Here is a 13,300-nt window from a genome sequence, read left to right as displayed (position 1 = left end):
TCGGTTTATATTTAATTACAATTTGCCATGTCCTGTCACAGGAAAGTTCTAATATTTTCAACAAAGTATAAGCACTCTCAATTTCCTCTTTACCCCCCGCTCCCCACAGACTGCCCACTGGAAAGGGTAAGAAAAGCTTAATTGTGACTCCATAAAGAATAGCAGCTAACTCAGCAGTTCACACTCAACTACAGACGGACAGGACTAGGAAAGGCAACCCGGTGCAACTGGCTCTGGAGCCAGGCCTGCAGAAGTGTGGCGTGCGGTGTGTTCAGAGCACGCAGGGAGAAGAGGGAGGCCGGCGTCGGGGCACACACAGACTTTCTTTGATGTGTTTCATAGCACATCCTGCCAGAGCAACACCACCACCAAAAACGGAATGGGTCTGACTGTACCCTTTGACTTCAAAGAAGTCTGTGCCCGCCCCCAGTTCTCCACCTACACTTCATGCAAGAACAAATGACCACTATTATCTATTTGAATATAGGGCTTAACAAGAAGTGAGCGGGGATGGGTAAAAACAGCATATTCTGTAACAAAATGCTTTTTGCAAAGATTTGTGTAACTTAAGCGTTAAAATGAATTGTTCATCTCTACGTATGTATCATTTTGCAGTCCTGCACCCACATGAGTATGGTTACATATGAAAGAGAACTCCAGCAAGGACACTGAATCCAAAGGGCAGTTTTAAGGGTTTTACAAGATTTGCTAATAAATTTACCAGAGTGTCAACCATTCTACTCTGAGCCTCTTTTCTTTATTCAATACTCTCACGACAAGTTGAAAAGAATAAAAAGAATCAAATATTCAGACTAAATTGATTATGTGCCACAAGCTATTTAGCACACAGGATATCCTTTAAAAGATACTGAAAAAATGTCCACTACCTGAATTCTTTTTATAAAGCCAATAAACTGAAAATTTCAAAGGAGAGAGTAGTAAGAACCTTCCTCCTCTCTCCCTCTGCAAATAAATCATTAAATACATTGGGTAACATTATAATGTCATTTTTATCATAATAATATAAACAATTTCCATCATCATCCTGAATATTACTTTATAAAGATATATACTTTAAAAGGCTTTCAAAACATTTTTCAACCCAGCATTTGAGAATAAAGCATTAAAAGAGTTTTGTATACAGCAACACATTCAATGTGATAAGTGTATGAATTTACAACCATACATAATATATATATATATATATATGTATATATATATATATGTATATATACTTCTATAAAAAACAAACTTGGCCAGAAGTTAAGGCTACCTACAAAGTTGTCCAAGAAATTATGCTTGTCAAAACAATTACAAAATTAAAATCACACATGCATTTTTAAATCATCTAAACCACTGACAAAATAAGGTTCAGCATTCAAAGTTTTCAAATTAACTGCAAGAAAGTGCTACTACACATATTTACATTTTCTTAATATGAATCAGTGTTCCCACAAAATTACACTTGAATTTTTCACCAGCCTCAAATGTAACGTAACTAAAAAATGAAACTTCCACAACTTGGTACCTGGTACTCTTCGAAGAGAACAGGCTGGAAGTGGCAAGCAGCAAGCATGATTTACAAATGTGCCGTCTCACCGACCCAAGTACATTTCATAATATTGCTTGACCTGACGCGGGCTTGGAATTCTAAGCCGCAAGAGGGACCAAGAGTGAACATTTCATTAATAATTACACATATCAGCAACCAGATGGTAAAGGTGTCAGGCTTTTCCCATTCAAATCAAATAATTTAAACATGGAACTAAATAAAACCAAAATACAAATGACTTTCTCTCAACAACACAGTCATTTCTGACGGTGCCTAAGTATTTTATTTAAATGCTTTCTGGGGGCGCCTGGGTGGCGCAGTCGGTTAAGCGTCCGACTTCAGCCAGGTCACGATCTCACGGTCCGTGAGTTCGAGCCCCGCGTCGGGCTCTGGGCTGATGGCTCAGAGCCTGGAGCCTGTTTCCGATTCTGTGTCTCCCTCTCTCTCTGCCCCTCCCCCGTTCATGCTCTGTCTCTCTCTGTCCCAAAAATAAAAAATAAAAAAAAAAAAAAATAAAATAAATGCTTTCTGAAAAAGTATTCTGAACAAATGCCTCTTTTAAGATTAATTTCAAAAAGTACATTTAACGCAGAGCCTGCAGAGCCTTCAATGGACGAAGTGTGCTAGGATGGAAGAGGTCCCTTGCCCAGCTCACAGACTATTTTAGGAAATGAGCTGGAATGCTAAGTCTATACTTTTAATTTGGTGAGTGTTACATGCCGAATTTCAGTATATAAAAGCTACTTTTTTTTTACATCTTTCCAACCTTGCAAAACATAGATTTTAGGATGGAAATTTCATCAAATGGTAACAGGAGCAAGACTTAAAATACAATAATGTTTAATGCTAAGGATGTTTGTCCCTGTTGAGTCAAGAGAAAATCCTACTTTAGACTCCAATGAAATTTAGTGTTTTAGGCACTATTTTAATAAAACTAGCACCCTTAATTTTTAGCTCATGACTGAAAGTAATTATTTGAGACAAACTATTGAAATAATGTTTCTTTTTAAAAAGTTTGTTGCTATTTAAAGATAAAATAGATTTATTTACTCAACCAATATGGTATTTTGAGCAACTCATAGCTTTTTCATGAGAGCAGATTCACCAAAATAAAATTATTCCAACTCTCTACAGCAGAGTTGCAACTACAGAATTTAGGCATCACTGAGAAGTTAGGTCAGGTAAAAAGATATTCACTAATACTCAGTGACCTAACAGCTTTAAAAAAAAAAAAAACAAACACCTCAAACATTTTATTTCTAAAGTATTTCACCTAACAGTGTCTAAAGAACACAATTTTTAAGATTAATATACAAAATCACCTTAGGGAATTACTGCAAGATGCCACTTCGCCAACATGGCCTAGCATCTGTCACGGTTCCTTTCCCTTCATCTTTGCTAAACAAACAAACAAACAAACAAAAAACACCTAGAAGGTGAGGCAGGTGATTGTCTTCATAAGCTCTCTGATATAGATTGTGGCAGAAGATGAAGAGAACAGAATGACATATTTAAAAAGCCAAACCGAACCACAGACTGCTTCCTACTGTTACGACCCTGTGGAATGCAAGCTAGGGATAGGATAAAACTTGGAAATCCGGCTCTGTGCTGATGGGTTAAGGCATTCAGACTCCCCAGTCATTTTAAAGAACACCTCCTGTTCCTGCAGTTTCCTGGCAAACTCTTCTTCCAGTGTCTTAAAAAGGAAGGGAAAAAGAAATTATGGTATTACAAATAGAATTTACTCTGACAGCCAAGAATAAAACTATTTGCTCAAAACACTCTCTCTGTATGCTATCCTAAGGAAGACCAGAGTGCTCAACATTTAGAATAGGCTGTGAACAGCCCTAGACTCAAGCCTCTGGCTCAGCCATGTGAATGTATATAACGTGGGTCAATTACTTACCTTCTCCCTATTACAGATGCATTTTATTCTTCTGTTGTAAAATAGGGACTATATCACTATATCACCTACCTCAATGGGTTGCTATGTGAGGATTAAATGTGAAACATACTAGGCACTCAAAAGATGGCATCTATTATTAACTATTACCTGTCTCTCCCACATGGCACTTTCCGTTTTCTGTTTTTTATTTTGATTTTTGGTGTGCAGGTCTTTTCTTCCACACTAGATAATAAGCTGTTTGAAGGTAAGCCCTAAAGCGGATTCATCTTTACACAATACAGAGCAAATGTAGTAAGTACTTGACAAATACTCTAGGTATCGATGACTTTGTGGACAAATGACTCAGGGATAAGTGCTGCTGTAGAGGCACAAAGTTTAGGAGAAAATGGAAAGAAACAGGAAGGTTTTTCAGAGGTGAAACAGGAGCTCAGCCTTGAAGGAAAGATAAAAATTTGATAGACAGGATGTGGAAGGCATGCCAGACAGAGGGGACTGAAACAATGCACACAGACAGGAAACCACAGACTTACTTGGTGTGAGTAATGGTGATTAGACTCAATACCAGAATATGCACAGGCAGAAAGTGGCCTGTGGAAGATGCAGTTAGAAAGTCTGACTGTGGCCGCAGCACCTGGATGGCTCAGTTGGTAGAGCGTCTGACTTTGGCTCAGGTCATGAGCTCACAGTTCATGGATTTGAGCCCCGCATCTGGCTCTGTGCTGACAGCTCAGAGCCTGGAGCCTGCTTCAAATTCTGTGTCACCCTCTCTCTCTGTCCCTCCCTCACTCACACTCTGTCTCTCTCTCTCAAAAATAAACATTAAAAAAAGAAAAAAAAAATTGACTGCGGCCAATGTATGGCACTATGACAGCTTCCAAGTCAAAATGAAGCATTTCTATTTTATTCTGATGGAACTGTAGATTTATCAATACCACAATGCCAGTGTCAGAGACATTCTTGAGTATACTCTGGTGATAGCGGGCAAGTAGGAAGAAACGAAAAGGAACTCGAGATCAGAAGGCCAATTTTAAGCAAGCAGAATGATAGCAATGGGAAAGAGAAATATTATAAAGAGAGAGTCAAAGTTATTTGTCATCTCATTGAAATGGTATGTGATGGGGGCGCCTGCGTGGCGCAGTCGGTTAAGCGTCCGACTTCAGCCAGGTCACGATCTCGCGGTCCGTGAGTTCGAGCCCCGCGTCAGGCTCTGGGTGGATGGCTCGGAGCCTGGAGCCTGTTTCCGATTCTGTGTCTCCCTCTCTCTCTGCCCCTCCCCCGTTCATGCTCTGTCTCTCTCTGTCCCAAAAATAAATAAAAACGTTGGAAAAAAAATTAAAAAAAAAAAAAAAAGAAATGGGATGTGATGGAAATGAAAGATAATTCACATTGCTAGACTAGATGTAATTAAGAAGACGGGGTATCAGAAAGAACACTATTGGTGGGTGGGACTGAACGTGGGAAAAGTGAGGTGGAGATGAAGGAGAAAGGCTGCTGAGTTCAGTTTGATCTTCTCCGAGTTCACAATCTTCAGTAAACACTCAACAGGTATGTATTGATCATTACAATTTGCCAGGAACTGTGCTAGAAGCAGATATGTATCAGTGAACAAAGAGATAATGTCCCTGCTTTCAAGGAGCATACATTCTTGTGGGAGAAGACAAACAATAAACAAGTGTCTGTCTGCTGGTGAAGAATGTTATGAAGGAAAACAAAGGTGAGGGGACAGGGAATGTCTGAGGGGAGCATGGGGGCTATTTTATATATGGTCATCAGAAAGAGAAACCTTCGACGAGATGTTGGAACAGAGGCCTGAATGATATAAGAAGGAATGGAACATCCAGGTGGAAAATGGGTGCTTAGGACATGAACCAATAATAAGACAATAAACAATAGCAATAGCAGGGACACTTGGGTGGCTCAGTCAGTCAGGTGTCTGACTCCTGATTTTGTCTCAGGTCTTGACCTCACAGTTCATGAGATTGAACCCTGCATCAGGCTCCAAGCTGATAGCACAGAGCGTGCTTCAGATTCTCTCTCTGCCCCTAACACACATATGTGCACACTCTCTCTCTAAAAATAAATTAAATAATAGCAACAGCAGACATTCACTGAACCCTAACTACAGCTCAGGTACTAGGAAGTGTTGTCTTTGAAAAAACATCACTTCTTTCAACTGTCTTAACAACCCCAATTAGGTATGTAGTGTCATCTTTGTTTTACTAATGAGTAAAACTAGGCTTAGGAATGTTAAGTGACAGAATTAATCATGACAGCACTAAGCCTTGAACCCGGATCTGCAGGACTTTAGAACCCCTCCAAGTTCTGGAATCATCCTTATTTTTTTTTAACATTTATTTTATTTTTGAGAGAGAGAGACAGAATGCGAGTAGGGGAGGGCAGAGAGAGAGGGAGACAAGAGAATCCAAAGCAGGCTCCAGGCTCTGAGCTGTCAGCATACAGCCTGACGAGGGCTTGAACCCATGACCAGTAAGATCATGACCTGAGCCAGTCAGACACTTAACTGACTGAGCCACCCAGGTGCCCCAGGAATTGTCCTTAAATATGCGATAGATGAAGCCATGACTAGGCACAGGATCATCAAGGGTGTAAAGATGGGAGATGTCTATGTTTCAGATAACTAGAAGACAGAGAAAAAGTGATAAAGGGCACAGAGAAAGAAGAGAGTCACAAAAGTCAGATGAGAAGAGAATTTTAAGAAAGAAGATTTTTAACAACAGTTCAATAACACCATAGGATTTGGCTGTTAGCAACTCACTTATGACCACAGTCAATGAGTTCAACTGGGGAGTCTGAGGTGAAAGCTAGACTGCAAAGAGTTAAAGAAACTGGAGAAAGGTCCTTCCCTACTTTTATAATTTCAATCCACATGAATGTATTACCTATTCAAAAATTTAACAATAAATAAAGTTTAAATTAAAAAGCCATACTGATTATCTGGGGCACCTAGGTGGCTCAATTGGTTGTGTGTCCAACTGTTGATTTTGGCTCAGGTCATGGGATGGAGCCCCATGTCAGCTCAGCGTGGAGCCTGCTTGAGACACTCCCTCGCTCTTTCTCTCCCCTTCTCTGCCCCTCTCCTCTACTTGTGATCTCTCTACAAAAAAATTTAAATATTAAAAAAAAAAAGCCATACTATTAACTGACTTGGTCATTTCACTTTTTCTAGAAACATTTAGCACATAGTAGGTGCTACTTACATATATTTAATTGACTAACTGGATAAATGGAAGAAAGGAATGGTCAAAAGGTGTAGCAGGCAGGAAGCCCAAGAGAAAATAAAGGTTTGAGAGTTAGCAAAGGGAGAGGATCACATAGTGACAGAAAAAAAAAATGAGTTGAAATGGTTGACCAATTGGACCAGGCCAGCAGGGAATCAAAAAGCAAGTACAAAAAAGGAAGATGGCTGAGAGCTAGATGGCAGGAGGGAAGCCTTCCCTATTTTACTAGATTGTCAATTTACTGTCGTATGAGGGCCTTGTAATCTGGCTCCAGCCAACTTGTCCAGATTGAGTTGTCATCACTTCCTTCTTTCTCTCCCTCCTTAATGCCGACACAAAGGCACACTCCCCCAGCGCCCCAATGACAGGGAGCTGCTTACAATTCCTGTACACACCCTTTTCACCCATTCTCATCACTGTACTTAGACTGCCCATCACACCCCAATCTGTTTGTATGCCTAGCAAGATCTTACTCATCCTGAGTCTCACTTGGCTTACAATGCATCTTCTCTGTAAAGCCTCCCCAACTTCCCAGACTGAAGCACTCTTCTGCTTTGGCCTGAACACTATGTTCCCGTCCCATCTCCTATACTTACCTCCTTCAGAGCAATGATCCTACTCATCTGTAATCGTGTGTCACTACATTCTGAACATTTGAGGGACAGGGGCTTTGTCTCTTCATCTCTGTATCTCCTGTCCCTGACACTGTACCTGATATATATTATGTAAACAGCCAATAACTGGGTGGATGAATGGATGAACATAAACATATTTTAACTAAAGCTTTTAAAATTACCTTTTTCCTAGGTCTCAATTTCTCTCTCCATTCCTTTAATTCTTGGCTGTGTTCCTCATCTAATTCCTTGAGTTTCTGAGTTTCATGTTCTACCAATAGGTGGCATTTTTCATTCTGAAAATAAAGTTTGGGTTAAAAAATTTCCAATCAACTAAGCAAATTTTCACAAATATAATTACCTTTCAAAATAATAAAGTACTCATCAAACATCAAACTATTACTGAGGTTCAGATTCTCCTCTAAAAACCCAGGGCCAAGAACTATGAAATGAGTCATAGCTTCATTTTTGCAAGTTTAGAAGTTAGAACTGTTACCATATGAAATGAACTAAAATAGAATTAGTTTGATCCTACTTTTCCTTTCTAAGAAGGTTTGCTCATAAAACTGACACTTCAAAGGGCATCTTCTTATGCATTTACCACTGGTGCCAGAATGTGGGATCAGGACTATTCTACTTTAGTAAATTAAGAGAATATGAAGAGTATCCATAAAGTATACACTATTCTGAAATATTAAACATTTTAGACTATATACTGGGTGGGCTGCACACTCCAGGTAAGGTCCCAAAACAGTCCCCCTAGGGTAACCTTTAAATGTCTTGAGAAAAATTCTCATATATTTAGTCCATCACTTTTTTCAAAAACCTAGAAGAAAATGAACTATTTCTCCCTAAATGAAATTTTGAATGCGGAATCTGCCAACAAAACCACCTACCTCATTTTGAAAACTTTGTCATCTTCTTTGCAGAAGAGACTACAAATAACTCAATACTGCTTTTGAAAGACTCAACTTCTTAGGTTTACAATTTAGCTTCATGTTTATATTAATCATGGTTATATAAACTCTCAACAAGTGCCTATGATACTAACCTGATCTTTACTCGAGTCTATACAGAAAACAAATCTCTCAATCCCAGCATTTCCATGAGTACAGTACAGTTTATCCCAGTTAGCTACTGTTTTCTCCAAACCACCACTTGTGCTGCCCTGCTCCCACCAGCTCAGTTCTCATGCTTCTCTATCTGACCTGCAGCTGATGCAGCTCTCGGACGTTGGCTTCACACTGCAACTGAAGATCCCGCATTTGATTTTCATGTTTCTGATGCTGAGCCATTCTCTCATTTTTCTGCCTCTTTTCTTCTTGAGCAGCAAACTATAAATAAGAAAAAGAAAATACTGTTAACAAGCAATATAATTTCTGCATCTTCTAAAGGAATAATTAAGGAACTTAACAAATCTTAAAGTACAATAAACTAAAGCTGCAAGCACGAATAACGTACTGTGACTCAAGCTGGAGTCGACATTACGGCTTTGGACGGGGGGTGGACTTCTGGTACCTTGTTCCTCCTACCTGATCAGTGACCACAGTTCATTTATGTGGGGTACCTGAGACTGCAGAAGCACAGTGAGGCCCCTACATTTTAACTTCAAAAGCTGTGCAAGTCACCTAATTCCCAAGGTTGGTTTTAGGGCCCAAGAGCTGGTGTGGGGCCTGGGGCCCTCTGTGGCCACCACCCTAGGAATACTAAGGTGGTATATGCCACATAACCAGCCCAGTCCACAGAGCCAAAGAAAATACCAACAAGCCCAAAGGGGCTCGAAATGTTTACGACATAATTATCTGACACTTCTAAAGGACATTCCAGTTTTTTAAACTTAAAAAAGAAGAGAATAATTGGCTTATTTACCTGCTTAATTTTGTCACGGTCCTGATCTGGTGTGGCCGTTGAGTTAATTCTCAAGCTTTTCTTAAACATGGCCATTCGAGTCTTGGCTTCACTGCGCTGAATCTTAGGCAGTCTTGCTCTTTCTTGAGTCTGTCTGTTTTTCAATTCCTCAATAAGTCGTTGATTATAACGCTGCATTTGTTCTGTTTCCTAAGAAAGTATCAAACACAATCTTGTGATGTAGATATAATTTAAAATTTTAATTTTTTATTTATTTTTTTATTTTAGAGAGAGAAACAGAGTGCATGCGAGGGAGAGGCAGAGAGAGAGGGACACACAGAATCCAAAGCAGGCTCCAGGCTCTGAGCTATCAGCACAGAGCCCAATGTGAGGCTTGAACCCACAAACCATGAAATTATGACCTGAGCCATAGCTGGATGTTCAGCTGACTAAACCATGCAGGTGCCCCTAAATATAATTTAATACTCAGTACCCACATGTATGCTCAAACATGTTCTTGTGTTGTTTCCCAAAATCACTCCCTCCCTTGTTGTATTATCAACCAGCAAACTTTTAGTCAAAATATAATTTATAACAAAAATAAAGCTATTAGTAAGCTTTATATAAGAGTCTTATATTGAAATTCTCATTACTAAGTCAGAAAGTCCACATTTTTTAAGGTATCTGAACCATAAATGGGGCCACAATAGCTACCTTTGAGACAGCATGAAGATTATAATGTAGAAGAGGACTTAAGCATTGAAATCAGTCACCTTCCATGAAACTCATAGAGAAGAAGTTTGCAATCATGATCAAGATACAATTAATTACTCCAAACTTCACCAAAGAAATTTTAGGATTAAAAAAATAGAAAGGAAATCTAAAATTCATTCTCTACGAAATAGAAGTTTCAAAAATGAATAACTCTGCAAACTTCAAATGAACAAAAAGTAAACCAATTTTCCTTTCATTAACCTTCTCATGGCGCTTAAGTAGCTGATGTCTTTGCATGAAATACTGATCTTTAAGTTGCTGTTTGAGCAGCTGGTGTTTTTCTTGTAAGTGTCGTTCTTCAAGCTCCCAAATTGCAGCTTCTCGAGCTAGAAGAAAGCAATTTTCAAAATGTCACTTTGTTCTTTTTACTAATGTACTTTGGAGTTCATTTTAATATTTACATAAATGTGTTCTACATACAGTAACTTATACGCACACTGACATTGTGAACTATAAATGAAATATTACCAATGGACAGATAATATCTACCACTATTTACCATTCTGTTCTGATGCTCTATAAACAGAAAATGCCCCACCCACAATACCAAAATTCCTTTTAATCATCTTAATGAAAAATTAAAAAAATCTAAGCTTTTTGTTAAAATCCCATTCTGTCATGATGCCATTAAGTATACCAACAATTGTAAGGCATAATGAGTATACAAAACTATTCAGGTAAGGCTTTAGCATCATCTGCACAATAAGATGTTTTAAGGATTGTATGTTTATGTTCACTTCTGTCACGAAGGCATTCATTCTATGTCTTACAGTATTTAACTTTATAAAGAATTTTAAAAATTTAAATGCTTAAAATTTTACATAAAGCTTTTCCTCTTATTAACTTCAACTTTATCTCTCTACCACTTTAGCAAAGGAAAGCATTCACATAATTTCCAATTATTCGATATTATGGATACTAGATATACACATATATCTTAGCAATGGTCTTCAGACACCATTTTATATATACACATATGCTGTGTAATTTCACATACCTCTCATGAGCTGCTGTTTGTTATTCAGGCACTCTCTTTCAATATTGGCCAGTTCTGCCTTCTGCTGTTGGATGATCTTTTTCAGAGAGCCATCTAATTCTTGTTGTTGCTTTTGAACAAATTCCTGTTCCTATTAGACAGTTAACCATGAGTTAATAAGCATCTACTGAGTGAAACATCCATTTATCTATATGACTATATACATTAGTAGCTATCAAGATTTCTAAACCAAGTTTCTAAAGTTAACTGGATTTAAAAATCACCAATTATATAGCAATATATAAATGTATTAGTCACTCAATTCAAGCCCAGAAAAAAGTACTAGGATACATAATACTCTAAACTCAGTATTAAAAATAATACACATGAAAGAAGTCACCCACTCAGAATGCCCTATGATATGAACATCTTTAGGAAAATAATAAATTTAGAGCTTCTAAAACTGATCATTCATTACACTATGGTGTGGATAAAACAAGAAAAAACAAAATGCCTTTTATGAAAAAGAGAATAAAGAGCAAATAAGTAAAACACATATCAGAATATTTAACACCTCTATTTTTCCAAGAAATAAAGACTTAGGAAGTAATACCATGGCAACACTAACAGAGAAATAGTTTCTGTATCTCTAGCATGTGCCTAAAAAGAACAACAGTTTATGGACTTAATGAGAAATAGTGCATTGCTAGAGAAATGTGATCTAGGACTCATAAAGTGAGTTACATTTTATAAATAAATAAATAAATACACACACACACACACACACACACACACACACACACACACACACACAAATTCCTGATAGTCAAAAACTTCTGCCAACATGTTTGGGATTCACTCATTCATTCAACAAATATTTACTGAGTACATACTATTTGCCCAAATGCAAAAATTTATGCTTTAAAAAAAATCCTTCCATAACTGTGTAAGAAAAGGAAATGTTAAAGTGACTTATGGTCTTTATGCTAGATTGCACATTCACAGAAGAAAAGGAACAATATCCAAATTGAAGAAATGTAAATTTTGCCAGTAAATGTTCGGCTCTCCATCCCTCTTTTGGCAGTTACAGCAGTCTATATATGATTAGCTCAAGGGATATTCTGATCAATTTGAGTGTGGATTTAGAAATTTAAGATTGAAGTGCCACTCCACCTATAATCCCTCCTCTTGCACATCCAAGAGAAGATAAAACCTCAAGGTCCATTTTGGATCTACTCTTTGTGCCTTTGACAGAGTCTGACAGGATCTGGATCACTACCAGCCTGGTCTTCAATGCACTGAGAGTGAGTGTAGCCATGTTCCTTAAGGTGCATGCCTTACTATGTGTCTGGAGGTGAGAATTAGGTCTTACCATTCATGACGCCCTGTTAAAGTAATCTGGAGTTATAGATACTGCTGTCTCATCTGTGTCATAATTTGTACTTCAGCATAAATACAATTACACACTAGCAGAAAGACTAATGAATTGCCTCTGTAAAATACAATTGTGAGCTTCACCACAGCCAAGTTTTTATCACAGAAAAAAGGCCACAATGAATATTTAATTTCAACTATCTAGAATAAGGCCTTTTGAGTTTTATTTAAAGAGATATGAAATCTCCATGCCTATTTTTTAGGCAATTATAACAAAGAAAGTTGTTCAAGCTGGTCATTTTCCTACAGTAAATATCACATAATAAAAACTAAATTGTTTCTCTAATTTCATAGTAAAATTTCTATGTACAAACTTGTACAATACTTAATATATAATCTATAACTTAATATAACCTGCAGATATAGCAAAAGGTTTTCACATCTGTACCATTAACTTGTATAAAGGACTTTTAAAAAATATCTCTGTAGACAGAAACAATGGGCCCAAATTAACTACCATAAATATAAATACTACATTTAGACTCAAGTAAATGCAAAAGTACAAGATGAGGGTGAATAAATATTTATGTGAAAATTAAGAAGAGTAAATACATGCCAGTGCCACTAAAAAAGTAAATGGAATTTCTTGTGAGTTTAATTCTTGGTCATATTACTATATTTGTCTAGATTAAGCAAGATGACAGTTCAGTTCAAAGAAAATCTTTATTAAGTATTTACTAATGCTAGGCACTGTACCACTAAAGGGGCTACTAAAATTAAGAAAAGACAGTACTGCCTTTAAGGACCTTCCATTCTAGTGATCCCAAACTGGTTTCTGTATGCCCACATAAAGAATAGTGGGTCTCTTCCCTTAGTATCACATTTTCAGAAGTTCAAAAGTAAACCACAGAAAACAGAAAGCTGTGAATACAGGGTCTAGAAACCATGCCACACAATGAATAATGGAAAGAATTACAGAAGCCTGTCCTGAAGCAGCTAATCCATCAGGGGAAAATA

General features: G+C 37.7%; 1 protein-coding gene across 1 annotated transcript in view; it reads right to left on the bottom strand.

Annotated features, from left to right (window-relative positions):
• Positions 1-2,070: 2,070 nt before the first annotated feature.
• The window catches only part of SLK (STE20 like kinase), a 54,930-nt gene continuing 43,700 nt past the window's right edge, over positions 2,071-13,300 (bottom strand). Inside the window, exons 13-18 of the mRNA XM_047073410.1 lie at positions 10,931-11,060; positions 10,135-10,259; positions 9,181-9,369; positions 8,520-8,645; positions 7,494-7,607; positions 2,071-3,248 (exon numbers count right to left, since the gene is read on the bottom strand). Coding sequence (XP_046929366.1) covers positions 3,102-3,248; positions 7,494-7,607; positions 8,520-8,645; positions 9,181-9,369; positions 10,135-10,259; positions 10,931-11,060 — 831 coding nt within the window. The 3' untranslated portion in view covers positions 2,071-3,101. The remainder of the gene's footprint in view (positions 3,249-7,493; positions 7,608-8,519; positions 8,646-9,180; positions 9,370-10,134; positions 10,260-10,930; positions 11,061-13,300) is intronic.

The sequence above is a fragment of the Lynx rufus genome, unplaced genomic scaffold (genome assembly GCF_022079265.1).
Source record: "Lynx rufus isolate CCGP_SWC_20201006 ecotype Redwood Valley unplaced genomic scaffold, mLynRuf1.p SCAF_11, whole genome shotgun sequence".
NCBI classification, from domain to species: Eukaryota; Metazoa; Chordata; class Mammalia; order Carnivora; family Felidae; genus Lynx; species Lynx rufus.
Note: the sequence above shows the minus strand (reverse complement) of the source record. Positions and strands in the feature narration are given on the sequence as shown.